The following is a 14,169-nucleotide window of genomic DNA, read 5'->3' as shown; positions in this document are numbered from 1 at the left end:
ACGACATCTCAATTTTTTGCACACTGGTGGGACGCTTTTGGACAAAACTTGTTTGTCTACTCATGCTCTTCAATTTAAGTCTTGGACTGTAGAAAAGGGAGTTCGCAGCAAAAAGTTATGCTATTTTTAGTACAATCGAGCTTGACGCAGGTTTTGTCTTCGCAAAGCATCCGTGATGGTTTTGCTATTTTTAGCATCAATTTTTTGAAAAACCATCATGGCAAGATATTATTTCGTTTTTAATTGAATCCACTAAAAATGAAAAGTCCCTTCTTCAAACACAGGTAAGCTTGGCCAATTTCTTCAAATATATATATATATATATATATACACATATTGGGGGGTGGGGGGGGACTATTGTGTGTGTCTAACTAAATTATAGCAACATTCAAAAAGGCTCCGAAAACATGTCAATTTGGAATGGACATTGAACTTTGAGGGAAAACATTGACTAGCTGTCCTATTCCTAGCTATTCATCTCTCTCTCTCTCTCTCTCTCTCTCTCTCTCTCTCTCCCCCATATGAGTATGTTGTCAAGCCCCTTACAAAGTGAGCAAGGTACACTTTGAGCAAACTCTGAATTTTTGTCTTATAAAAGGATATGATTTTGGAAATTACAATGTATAGTAATTGGTTTGCTTAAGAATATATGAGAAAAGTATTCAAGCCCTAGAAACTCTCTTTAATAAATGTACGAAAGAGTTGGTCATTTATAAGTGTCTTCATGTGGATCTTAGGGAGAGTGACTGAAATCTCCCTGTTCCTACCACCATCTCGTGTAGGGAGGATATAAGCTGCACCATCCCCAAGAGCAACTAAAGAGTAGTACAAGGGATTACCGAATCCAAAATCCATGTGGTAAATAGGAAATGTATAAAGTGGAGCAATAAAGATGTCTCTACCCCCAGACACATCACACTCCATCCCCACTAGATTCCCTTGCTCCAATTGGATCTTGATCCAATCGATTGTTGAACGCACAGTCTCCACGCTTATGCTACAAACATCCTTGTGGATAAGATTGGCCGTGTAAGAGATGTGCTTGGACTTGATTCCACCTGCTTTTGTAGGGAGGCAAGAAACATGTACCGCATTCCCAAAGCATTCCTCTGGTATAATTGTCTCCCATCTTTGAGCATTATTCCTAAAGGAGATGGGATAGGTGAACTTGGTGACCAACTGGTCTGGTAATGCACGAGCTTGTGTTATGCACTTCCATAGTAGAGCACTCAAGGCTTCAAATGAAGTGGCCCGGCCATAGGTGCCAAAGGGACCCTGCTCGATCTCTCGGATGAGGTCATCTACACTACTTGCACATACAAAGTTTCAGATACTTTCTCATTAGGAAGATGGACTCTTTCTCCCTCCTTTTTTATACGGTGCATAACATGAGTTTCCACTCAAGAGGCATTCGAGACCTAGCTAGGTGCAGCTGGAGCATAGGGGATCACCGCCTCTCTCCATCGGGTTGGCCATCCCTTGGCCGAACTGCACCTAGATAGGTCTGTGATGCCATCATCACACAAGCTCATGATCATGTGATAAGTTACAATGTGGTAAGTAAACTCTTGAATTCTGTCTAAAACTTACTTAGTTGTAGCCACGATGAAGCGCTTATGCTCGTACCGGCTTAAATCTTCCAGTACATGCCCCTTTGGAAGCTGTGAAATCTTCACGGAGCTCCTCATATGCAATATAGGATTCACATTAGGAGGTTGCCTAGCTTCGAGCAACTTCCCCAGGTTGAACAAGGGACATGGCCCAAGTGAGAGGTTCATGGGAGGAAAGCCATCGTTAGCAATGCCGGAGGAGTGGACTTGAGACCAGGCTGCAAAGAATTGAAAGGAGGAATGGGCGTCCACCACCATCTCAGAGACCGCATACGCTATTGCAATTCCTCCACAACCAAATTTGGTGACCTAAGGAGGTAGTAGGTTCAGTACATTCGTTTTGAAAAAATAAAAATAGAGATGGCGAAGTTAGACCACGTCTAACTACCAACCTGCACTTGCAGAAGAGCAGCAGTGTCAGTATCGACAAGCGTCGGCTGGGGAGGGCTGAGCTGCTCCTCGGTGGTGCAGCGTCGAATACCGTCCGGCCATGAATCGAACCGGGCCTCCGTGGATGCCTCTAGGAAGGGGACCCCAGCATCGTTGCAGTTGATGTGGTAGTGCGTACCGACTGCATGGCAGCGCGCCGGTCGTCCGGCCAGCAGGTAATAGCGGGCTAGCGCATGGGACAGATCAGACTCTTGGAGGCCCTCCACACATGAGCGACAGCTAATACTAGTTGCTGGGTTGAAGTAAAACACTTGCTTCGTGAACCTGTTGCCACACACAAGGACATCCAGATTGGAAAGCTTCTTCACAGACGGCTGTGGTGTTGCCACTGCTGGCACTACATTACAACGAGAACGGACTGTTACATTATATGACTTGCACATTGACACGCTTGCACTTTTGCAGATGGGGACCTATCCCCATTACCCCTCTATTTATACCCTCCAATTTGCCCGTAGACAAATAATGTTCAACGTGTGAAAGGACTCTCTCACAAGAAGTTTTGGACAAATTCTCACAATAATTCCCACATTATGACTTACCTCAACATCATGAGCTTATGTTCGGGAGGCATGCCATACCTAGCTAGGTATGATGGGGGGCAGGGTCCCCTACCCCCATCGTACCTAGCTAGGTATGCGGTGCCTCCGGAACAGAAGCTCATGGGAGGCACGACATACCTAGCTAGGTACGATTGGGGGCAGGGTCCTCTGTCTCCACCGCATAACTAGCTAGGTATGCGGTGCCTCCGGAACAGAAGCTCATGATGTTATGTATTGTATGAAAAACACTGAAACACGCTCCCTTTTCCTACATGAGAAAATTTCTAAATCTTCTTGTGTCTCCATAGTTCATCTCCTTATCTTCACCATGTTTCAAGGAAAAGTGGAAAAGGTTTAATCTTCAGAATAGGGTAAGACAATAAAAACGAGGGTCTTTAAAGAACGCTGACTATAGTTCAAACCCTGCAGCATGCTGGTGTGGATGGTGCGTGCAATCTTGTAAAATTAGGTGATGTTCTCATTATATTGCCCCTTTTTTAAAAACACTTTCAAAGATCGTTAAGTAACCTTTCTAAGTACAGCTTATATCCAGATTAAAATCCACCCTTCAAATGAATGTTAAAGGTCACCCATCAAAAAAGAGCACATAAATAATTGCACACTACAATAAGAATACTATGCGCCATAGGGAAGCTGTTTGTAGAGGTATGCCGGATAAGCCTCCAATTGATGCCCCTCTTTTCGAATAATTACGTTCCAAACTATCCGGAAAACAGAGAAAGGGAAGGTAGCATCAAACCAAGCATGGTTAGCTTCGGAGAAGAAAGATGAACAAACAAGTTTGAAATAATAAACTAGTTCGGAAAAATGTGGCACTTAAAAGCAAGAAGAGCCTTGTTGCACTAATCAACAAGGTTGATTCAACAGCCCACAATTGCTCCTATGAGATCTCCTAGGTCCTCATGTTAATCAATCAAAAGACTCTAAAATATAGCTTTTGAGATAAAAATCAAATTTGAAAGTTGCTCCTAGGTATTGAGCCGAGGTCTTAACAGACCCGCACATCCACTAGGTTAGGTTCGCATTGCAAGTCGTGGCTATTTTGTAAGTATTTGCTAATTATAGAAACCCATAAGAGCATAAGAGAAGTTTGTGACATGTGTACATTGTATGTTTGAGGACAAGGCTCTTTTTCAAAACCAACCTTGAGGCCATGTAAGGCCATACTATCAATGTTTGCAAAAAATCGAGATTAATTAGTGTAATTTTAAGTGGGGGAGTTTAAGTGTGCACTGATTTAATTTGGCTAGGAAGAATGTTTTTGGCAAGCCCTACAAACTACCACTTAGCTTATGAGCATGAAAAATTGGGCAATATATACTGCATCTTGATGCAACACGTCTTCTAGCTAGTATGCATACTCGCCACAATCATTTTTGTTCATAGGAATCTACTGAGATGCTTTGCTGAGTTAGAGATGAAAAAAAGGAAGAGATGACACATGGGCAGCGAGAGAGAGATAGTTGTCATCCATCGTAAAGGGTGAAGGAAGAGAGAGAGAGAGAGATACTTTTGGGATGCCATGAGGACGATGGTAGTGCAGTGGAGCCGATGGAGGTGCGCATGCAGACAGAGAGGCACAAGGGCTCTCTCTCTCTCTCTCTCTCTCTCTCTCTCTCTCTCTCTCTCTCTCCGATTGGGCTGCTTCTCACATTGAGGTGCTCATCGTGCCCAAGACGCGTGCATTGATGCAGAGGACCTCTTTAGGAATGGACCTTCACAAAGAAGCTGTTGGTCCACGAGCAGCAGAGGCGGCGAGTGATGCAGTGTCCTTGAGCATGGGTGTATGTGTGTGGCGGCTACATTGATGACTCGCATCATGGCACAGGGGGGTGTAGGCAGCAAGGGGCTCGCGAGGCGGCATTCGAAAGGAGGCGGATGTCAGCAGAGGACGACTGCAGGCTGAGGCAGTTTTATGTATGCATGGCCCCAAGCACTTGTTGCATTTGCAGAAAAGAGAGAGAGAGAGAGAGAGAGGGAGAGAGAGAGATGCTCCTGCCTCCTTCAACTTTCGGGCAGGCCTGCGCATAGTCGGCGATGGAGACTCAGTGCGGCGCTGCAGCATGATGGAGACGATGGGCACGATACTTTTTTTGCTAATTCCAAGTTTGTAGATTCCAAGGAATCCAGAGCACTAATTAATTATTGTGCGCGGCGTAGCCCCAGTATGTCCCCAGTATAGCTAGTTCTCAAGGGTTTTTGGCCTGCATAAGACTTTAATAGTGTATGGAATTCTTGGGTGCAATTATCGACCATTGGATAAAGCTTGTTAATTAGAGTCACACGGCAAGTTAATGATGGCAAACCTAGCTATTGACTTGAAAGAAACTTGGGCATTTTTTTTGGGCTATCAATTCCACCATTAGCCTTAAGTTCTGCGAATGCTTTCTCAACCTCAGAAGTGCCAAAAATCATGTAATGTTATCATCAAATTTCCATTTTTTGCAACTATACCACCCTAAAAGTCAGCTAGGCGAGGTTTAAATTGCTACATGACTAGCCTGGGTAGTTCTCAACTTGATTTCATGCTTTTAAGGAGAAGAAAAGGTTCACAATGAAAGTGACAATCTAGAAATTTGACAATGCTATCTTTTGGGCAAATCATGCCCTTCCATGATTTTTTTGGTTGTTTAAATGGAATCCAAAGGCGATTTTGGTTGTGTATGTGGAATCCATAACATATAGATCTTCCTTTGGAATTTTTGGGGCACCTAATACCCCATATAGATAACAATATGGTCAAGTTTTTTGGCTGGACTTGAACTATCGTCATTTTGAGTTGGAAATGACATGTTTCTTTACATTGCTATATTGATAAATCATATATAAACGTTGAATCATATCTTCTAGATTTACATCTAGGGATTGTAAAGGTAATGATGCGAAATCCAATTTTCTCACTATGTTGTTTTAGAAATCTATCAAAAGACACATTAGTGGCAATTAATGTGTCACCTACTACTGGGTCGACTTTCAAAAACCTATTAATTAGTTTCCAAGATTCGCTTGGAAACTGTGAATTCTGAAGCAAAAAAAAGAGCGTTGTCACCATCATTCGTCTACGCGGGCCCCTGCCTCGTTCCTTGCCATGCCTACTTCTGTAAACGCCCCTCGCCCTCATAAAGACAGTTCCTCTCTCTCTCTCTCTCTCTCTCTCTCTCTCTCTCTCTCTCTCTCTCTCTCTCTCTCTCTACTGGGTGCATGTTGCCTCTGTGCATTACTGCGCCTTGCTGCCTGTCTGCAATCCTTCCCCTATTTCCTCAGTGCACTCCCAAACCTCAATTTGCATGGTCTCAGCAAAACGACCTCCATCTCTTGCCTTTCTCTGTGGCCTATCTACTCGCAAACCATCTCCTCGTCCAGCAATACTGACGCCCTGTACTTGGTCCAAGCTTCGAAAAACAAATAAAGTTTCCCTGGAAATTTGAAAGGAAAATAATGTGCGATGTTGCCATCGTGTGCTATGCACAAACACCCCTCGTCCCAAAAAAAAAACCATCTTCGTCAACCCTAGTTCAAGCTCTTGGATCACATGATTGGCACCAACCCTTCAATGTCTGTACTGCAAGTCCTTGAAGCCTTACCATCTGCAGCCGGCCCTGGTCTCCTTTGCCAAGACCCTTAAGAAGTTTGTCTTCCGTGTCTCTTCCCTTGACGTACAACTTGTTGCGGCTCCTTCTGTCGCTCTACGCAAATATCACCCCCCTTCTGTGAGTTCTGCCTACGGGGAATAAGGCCTTCATGCATGACAGGCAAAAAAGAGTGCACCCATGTTCATCCTCATCCCATGCTTGCCCATCTACCTCACACACAGGACGAGGCCAAGGCTCTCTCTATCTCTCTCTTCGTTCGCTCAAAGATGGCATCTATCGTCACACTCTCTCCCCCCCCTCTCTCCAAGTGCCAACCTACCTCTTTTTTTCTCCTCCACGTGCTGCCGCGTTCTTTTTTTCCCTCAAAGCCATAAAAGCATCTCCTTGAGATACCCTCTAATGCAACCCAAAATGGAAATTGGCCGGGCCTACTATATACCTTCTCTACTATGTCAATAATGAGCGTGGCTATTTCAAGTTTGGTGATTGGTCAATAGAATGGGGAAAACGTGACTACTTTGTACCTTATTTCATTTCCAAAATGAAAAATAGTGGCGCTAAAACAATCATATAGCATGATCAAAAACCCAATTAAGTTATCGAGAACGATGATCGCATGGTCTCAAGACTTATCTAGTGTTTGTAGTATCATTTCACAACAAGACATTGTTGTTTTTGACCAAATGCAAGGGTTCATTACCTTCAGCGGCTTATCTTGACCAAGTGGTGAGGAATTTAGAAGGTAACTCAATTTTTCCATAACTAGTGGTCTCTTAATTACACACCAAAAAAAGGGCTTTCCAAAGAAATAGGTCTTTTTTAAGAACAAGACGATTTTTTTTTCAAAACCTAGATTTTAGGTAAAATACTGTTGGGTTTAAAGGGCCACTGTGGCTGATGGCCATGTCTGGCCACCCACTATAAACGGTGGAAAGATTCCTTATGTAAAATATTGTTGGGGTTAAAGGGCCATTGTACCCAATGGCCATGTCTAGCACCCATTGTAGAGGGTGGGAACATGCCTTAGTCGGACACTAGTGCATAGTCAGACCACTTAGTCAGGTCTAGCAGTTATCGACGCGCGTATTTACCACCGTAATTATACAATGTACAATCAATCAAGCCCAATCCGAGTACCTATAAATAGGACCCATTAATTCATTTTGTTTGCTTAGAGCTAACGCTTGTAATCATTGAGCATTTGTTCTAGCATCATTGAGCTTTCTTGTAGTTATATTTAGTGCCATTGTATACTTTCTAGTATATAAACATATAAGCTCCAGCCTCATGTCCAGTCTTGTCTTCACATTTCCATTTCATTTTCTATCTGATTCTCATGCTAACTAATATTTGAACCTGGTCCATGTCTGATCTGATTTAACTAACTCCAAGTCTTTAACCTAGAATAGCTAGCAGAAGTGACTACCTCATTCCATTTTGGAGATCATGGTGGTGAGCTCAAGCTCTTGATAAGGAACATATCTTCTAGTTGGAGTTTGGAGTTTGCTAAGGTCCACAATGCCGCCCGGAATTTCAAGAAGATGAAGGAGATCGATGAAAATGTTCAGAGAGAAGTAGGACCACATCAGCATATTGGTTGAGGGGTTAGATCAAGGCTCTGAGAGTGGAGTGGACTTTGATAATGAAAAAATGGATTTCTATCCTTAATTAGAGGGAGATTGAGGGGCTTAGAGGTTTCCAGCACTCTGCTCAATCGAGGAGACGACATTCAAAGAGAGATAAGAGACATTCTCGCTTGCAAGGGTCTCAAGAAATAGATAAGGGCAAAGAGAAAGATCAGACAGATGGGAGTGATGGGAGAATATGGAGTCAAAAATAAATACATAGGAAATTCAAGAAAAAGAATGAGGCAAAAAAAATCACGGAGATAGATGTGAAAGACGTTGATGAGGATGAATGCGAAGGATGGAGCAAGAAGAAAGTGGTATTATCCCTACCTGGCCTGCAAGCTCAGAGCCTGTAAAAAGATAATCAAGTCATTTTGTCTGGAGTATACCGATAATAGAGGTGATGAAGATATCTTATGTGGACTGGTTGGATAAGATTAAGCAGGGTGACCTATCAATCACAAGCTATGTTGAAAAGATAAAAGACCTTGCCAAGAAATTGAAGGAGCCTCCTTGAAAAAAGTGAATGCAAGCTTGGTTTCTCAGTGGATTCAGAAGATGATGAAGTTTAATGATATGGTGCAAAGGACATTGAAACTATAGCAACAAGCCAAGAAAGAGAAGGGCAACAAGGGGCAAAGACACACGAGTGATAGTGAGACATGAACTAAGGAGTCAAATTCCAACTCCAACTCAAGTTCATCTTAAAGTGAGTTAGACGATTGGGTCAAAACCAAGAAGAAAGGATCATGGATGAAGAAAATTGAGGTGATGTCCAAAAAGATTGCAAAAATGTCCAAGATCAGACCGTTAGTTGGCAAGGGCGAGACCTCATGTTCAAAATGAAAATCAAAAGATATATCATATGTTTGATGAGTGCTATCAATATACTTATGGCAAGGAATTTGGTTGTGGAACAATCGTAAAATCTAGATACATCATTCTAACAAAGGAAAGGATGTTTCCATGATTGCCCTAACCATCCCAGAGGTGCCAAAGCAAGATGGAATGTCTAGTACCATAGATAGCAAGCCCAACTATAGTAATAGTCATGGGAGAGGAAGGTACCATGGCACCAATGGCAGGGGGTGAGGTAGAGCTAATTTTGAAAGGAGAAATTTCAACTCTACGGTCGTGAAAGTATGGACACTCTGCAGTCTAATGTCCAAATGTTGTGAAATTAGAAGGGTCTAAACTCATTTTGGTGAGAGAAATTTACTAGACGTGATGGAGTCATAATTGAGGATTTTACCAGATGAGCCCGTGCAAGAAATGAAACAAATTAAAGAGGCTTGGAGATGAGAAATCAGTGGGCTACATGGAAAGCTAAGAGTAAGACTAAGGAGGTTGATGAGTGGCAAGAGAACTAGATCTGGAAACTAAGATCACAGAAGATCTGGCTACGAAGATGTTTGAGAAACCAAAGTCCTTAGATGCCAGAACTATCTAGAGGTTGATGCCACAACTTTCAGTAGTTTAGGAGATCAATCACACAAAAGGTGTATCTAGTGGAAGAAGCTAGAATGAAATTTGCTAAGTTAGTTAAGGCTGCGATGAAGTTCCTGGAAGAGGATGTATGGAAAGTCATACAAGACTTGTCCGAGTCTACAAAAATAGACTTGAGATCGTAAAATGCTCAGGGGAAATCCAAATCCTCACCAAGGGGTCAAATAGCCACAAAACACAAGAGACCAATTGAGGCATGGCATTGCAAAGACAACCAATTAGAAGCAAGGTCTTATAGTTCAAGCAAGATCTCTAGCAATGAACAAGATGAGATTTATTTCAAGGTCTACATATGGATCCAGAAGCTATATGTAGAGTTAGATGATATCACATAGACCCCGCAAGAGGCTCCAATGTTTATCCAAATGAGCAAAAAGAGAACAACTAAAGCAATCACCATGAACTTGTCTATGATAAAAGATGATTAAGTGCTCGTCATCCAGGGGGACTATAAGATAAGGAAACAATGGGAACCATTGTCAAGTACCAGATTGGATGGTGGAAAGGGATAAATATATTGAGACAACATGCTAGACAAAAATTGAGCATTCTAAAAATAAAACCAACACCATTCAAAATAAACACGGTTGACTAGAGATTTGTCTAGGCTCTTGGACTCATGAAAAATCTACAAATCAGAGGTGGAAAAGAAAAGCTCAAAAACAATTTTATAGTGATTGATGTGCAAGAGAATATAGTATGTGATTAGGTTAGTGATGGCTCAAGAGTGTTGGAGCCACTCATGACTATGCATGCCAGACATTGACCATTAACGGAACCTATATGCATATTCGATGAAGACAAACAACACTAGAAGCTAAAAGAAAGATGTGTGACTGGAAGAGTTGTGTAGGAAGCATGTGATAAAGAAGATCAAGTAGATGCTTGCATTAATGAACATATTACCTATTGCAAAAATTGATTTGAATGTGGTGCTAATGGATAGGGATCGAGAAGAAAGACAAAGGTAACAAATCTAACCTAGAAGAAATAACAATGACAATTGACAAAAGAACACTAGCAAGACTAGCACAAAAAATGGAAGATTATAGATCAAAGGCAAGTCAAAGGTAGACCAATGTAGGGAATTCTCAACAAAGCAATTAATTGATGGACATGAAATCAAGGTTAGCTGAATTGGGGAATCCATTTAATGAATATGCAGCTAGGATACAAACAAATAAGAGATGGAATCATTGGCAAAAATCAAAGGGGGAACCAAATTGGTCACTACTAGATGGTCAAGAAATCAAAGAATGAAATCTCAGTTTACAGGAGAATCCTAAAATGGTGAAGATCAATGATGATGGACAAAATTGTTGGCCACAAAATGTATAGTTTGATGGATGGATATAGTGGCTAAAATTAGTTTAAAATAGCACCAGAAGACAAAGAAAATACAATGTTTGTCACTAAATGGGGAGAGTTCACGTACTTAGTCCATTCGGATTATGTAATGCTCCAACTACATATGATGGAGATACTCAATAAAGTCTTACAAATTTTTTGGATATGCTTGTGGATGATTTCACAGACTTTTCAATAGAGGATATGTATCTCCTACTTCTAGAAATGGTGTTTGAGAGATACGGGGAGAAATGGATTTTTCAAAATCCTTTTGAGTCGGTGTTTACGGTATAGAAGGGAAACTTCTAGGTCATATTGTATCTAGAAATGACATTGACATGGCCAAAGACAAAGTCTAGTGTGAACAATAAGCTACAACAGCAAAGTGTCTAGATGAAGTTCATTCATAAGGTACATCAATTTTTATCAGAGATTCATTCATATGTTTATATCTAAGACTCTTGCATTGTATGAACTGATCCAAAAGGGAGTGAAGTTCATGTGGACCCCGAAATACGAAGCTAGTTTTTAGTGCTTAAAGGAAGCACACAGCAGGAAGCAAATCCTTTTTTAGTCAGACTAGGATGTCACGTTTCATGTTCATGTGGATGCGTATGGAATGGTGACATCATTTGAGGCTCAATCTTGTTTCAAGGCATCATTTGAGGCTATGTTTTCAAAAATATCGATAAACCAGATTGAGATTTAATCCAATGAAATGTGTGCTTTTGGTGGTGAGCGGAATGTTGTTGGGGCATATTATTTCCATGGAAGGCATTACAATAGACCCCATCAAGATTGAAACCATTATAAAGGAAGCAACACCTGATTCACAAAGGTAACTCTTGTAAGGTGTTAGATTTGTCCTAGAGTACTAGAGTATGAGTCAAGGAGAGAAAAGGTGGAATTATCCCACATGTAATGGTGCAAGGTAGTAAAGCTACTTAAAGCTCATTTAATGAATGAATAAACCCAGTCTATTTTACACTACATCTCTCTTGATTATGGTGATCTTTTGATGGCTTAGCAACAACTCAAAATCGTGTTTATGACTCCAACCAAGTTAATTGATCTTGGAACCTAATTTGCTTGAGTGATAATCTAGCCAGCACACACTCACTTGTGTGCACTATGTTTCTCTTTCATCCACCATAGCTAGCACAATCCCATTCCCATCAAGTGGTATCAGAGCCATGGCTTGCTAATCTAGGATTGTTGTTATGCATTTGTATGTTAGTACGATTAGCATTTCTATTAGGTTTCTCTCTCCTTAATTACTAGTGTCACTAATTACACTTGGGCATGTTTTTGGAAAAACCAATGAGCCACTACCCTCCTTAACTAAGTGATTGGTGATTAGTAATCTTCAAATGCTTATGTGAGTACAGAATTTTTCAATTAGTTGCATATTTTGTGTTTTATTTCAGCTTTCTTGACGACATAATTACTCTCATTGCAAGAATCATTGCCTAGTGCAATTTGTGTGTGTGCGACACATTTCTCAAGAGCATTCTGTAGAGCACTAGATTATTGAAGCTTGTGTACATTGGCATGTTCAATTAGCTTGGCAACCCCATTGCTTTAAATTTGTCTTTTTGCAAACGTGCAAACCGCACTCGAAATGTTTACTTCTTTCAAGAGAAGGGTATCCAAAATCCCCTTTGGGATCAAAAACTCAAGTGGGTTTACAAAGTAGTTACCTACCTTGTTTAACCAAACAAGAATGATTATGCAAATCATGCTTAGTATACTATGCATGATTAAGCCTAATTGAGTAATTAGGAATGGTAATTATGCTCCCGTTAGGCGTAAAACATTGTAAAATTGAGTATTGTACGTACTTATTATTAGAAAAAGTGTTGACGAGCTTAATTTCTCTCAATTTTAAACTAGCTAAACTATATCCTAATGAGGGAAATTAAAGTTATAATTGGATTCTATATTGCATGGTTAAGAGACATGTATTATTGATTTTTGTCAATTTTTAGTGCACACGTAATTCTTGACCTATTAAAATAGACAAAAAAAATTAAAAATAAGTTGAACGTAGTTTTCATAAATGTTTAGGTTGTTGAGAAGAGCAATGGTATAGTTATACTACCTAGTTTTTTAATTAATTTTAAAATTCTTAGGATATAGGAAATTGTATTAGTTATCCATATGAACATTAAAAAATAACACTTATAAATAGATATGTGTGTAGATCTTAAAACAAAAAAAAAAAAAAGTTTTTACAAAAAATATAAAGTTTATTCATTATTAATTTTGATCATTTTAGCTAAAATAATGCTAAAATTGGACATAAAAGTAGAAAAAGCTAAGAAAAATACCAATAATCTAGATATCATAATTCACTATTTAAAATAATCAAGATAGTTACAAGAAAACTAAATTTTTGGTTTTTCTAATTATTATCAGCAAATTATTTGTTTATCACTCATAAATTGGATAGAAAAAAACAAGGATATTTTAGTTAATTATGAGATAGTTATGGTAAATATCTCTTAGCTATATCTATATATGTTTATTATTGGATAACCTAATTAATTTGTATGAATCTATAAATTAGATATTTATGCTAAAGTTATCCATAAAATCAAATGATTGAATAGAAAAAAATCTCGGGGGGAGTTCACTTATTATTTATGTGACTATCATGTCAGTGCAGTATGAGTTATTGAATTTTACTTTTTCTCATGTTTTCAAATATAGAAGGGTATCCTTAAATGGAATTGGGAAGAAAAATTACAGATTGAATAGAGAAAGGGTGTATTTTATTTGTAAAAAACTCACAGATAACGTGTTTTAGAATTAGTCCTTGAACGCATATAATATACACAATCTATACATAGTACCCCCCCCCCCCCCCCCCCCCCCCCCCCCCCCCCCACACACACACACACACACACACACACACGCACGCGCGCGCGCGAGAGAGAAAATTACATAAGGTTTACAAGAGTATAGCCTTAGTGCATTCTTGGCTACCCTTACAAAATAGAAAAGAAATTTGAGTGTAGTAGCTATGGCACTTGCAAAAGAGTTTAAGATGAGGCGATGAGATAATCATTAGACCAGTCCCAATAACTTGGCAGCACCAGTGGATCATGAGGATGTAATACAAGTATACCTGCCCCGGATGTTTCATAGGTTAGCAATGTCATTCAAGTTATGGATACATTGCATACATGACCATAGAAAGGCAATTAGAAACCCATCTTAAAAAAGACAATGACCAAAATTTAAGGTTTATTCTTAGAAACATAGCACTTGGTTGTAAACTAAGAAGGAAATGTTTGGGACTAGGAAAGAAAGTTTCTCAAAGCTTTTGGTATGGTTTCTCTTAGACTCTATGCTTACTAGCATTGAGAATAGGTGGTACCTGCCATTTTGTGAGATGACCCCGAGGGTACTATTAGAGTTCCGGCATCTCAAGTGAACTACCCAATGTGATCCCATTTGTAACATTTAA

The 14,169-nt window shown here is 40.0% G+C and overlaps 1 protein-coding gene across 1 annotated transcript; it reads right to left on the bottom strand.

The window, feature by feature from the left end:
* Positions 1 to 669: 669 nt before the first annotated feature.
* On the bottom strand, positions 670 to 2,443 carry LOC147448450 (acetyl transferase 1-like). The gene is made up of 3 exons (XM_086522379.1): positions 2,003 to 2,443; positions 1,647 to 1,919; positions 670 to 1,275 (listed from the first exon to the last, which is right to left on the bottom strand). The coding sequence occupies exons 1-3, from the start codon at positions 2,441 to 2,443 to the stop codon at positions 670 to 672; spliced, it is 1,320 nt and encodes a 439-aa protein (XP_086378505.1).
* Between the last annotated feature and the right edge of the window lie 11,726 nt (positions 2,444 to 14,169).

Source organism: Adiantum capillus-veneris, chromosome 10 (genome assembly GCF_014529385.1).
Source record: "Adiantum capillus-veneris isolate H3 chromosome 10, ASM1452938v2, whole genome shotgun sequence".
NCBI lineage: Eukaryota > Viridiplantae > Streptophyta > Polypodiopsida > Polypodiales > Pteridaceae > Adiantum > Adiantum capillus-veneris.
The sequence above is the reverse complement of the archived record's forward strand: the minus strand, read 5'-3'. Positions and strand labels throughout refer to the sequence as shown.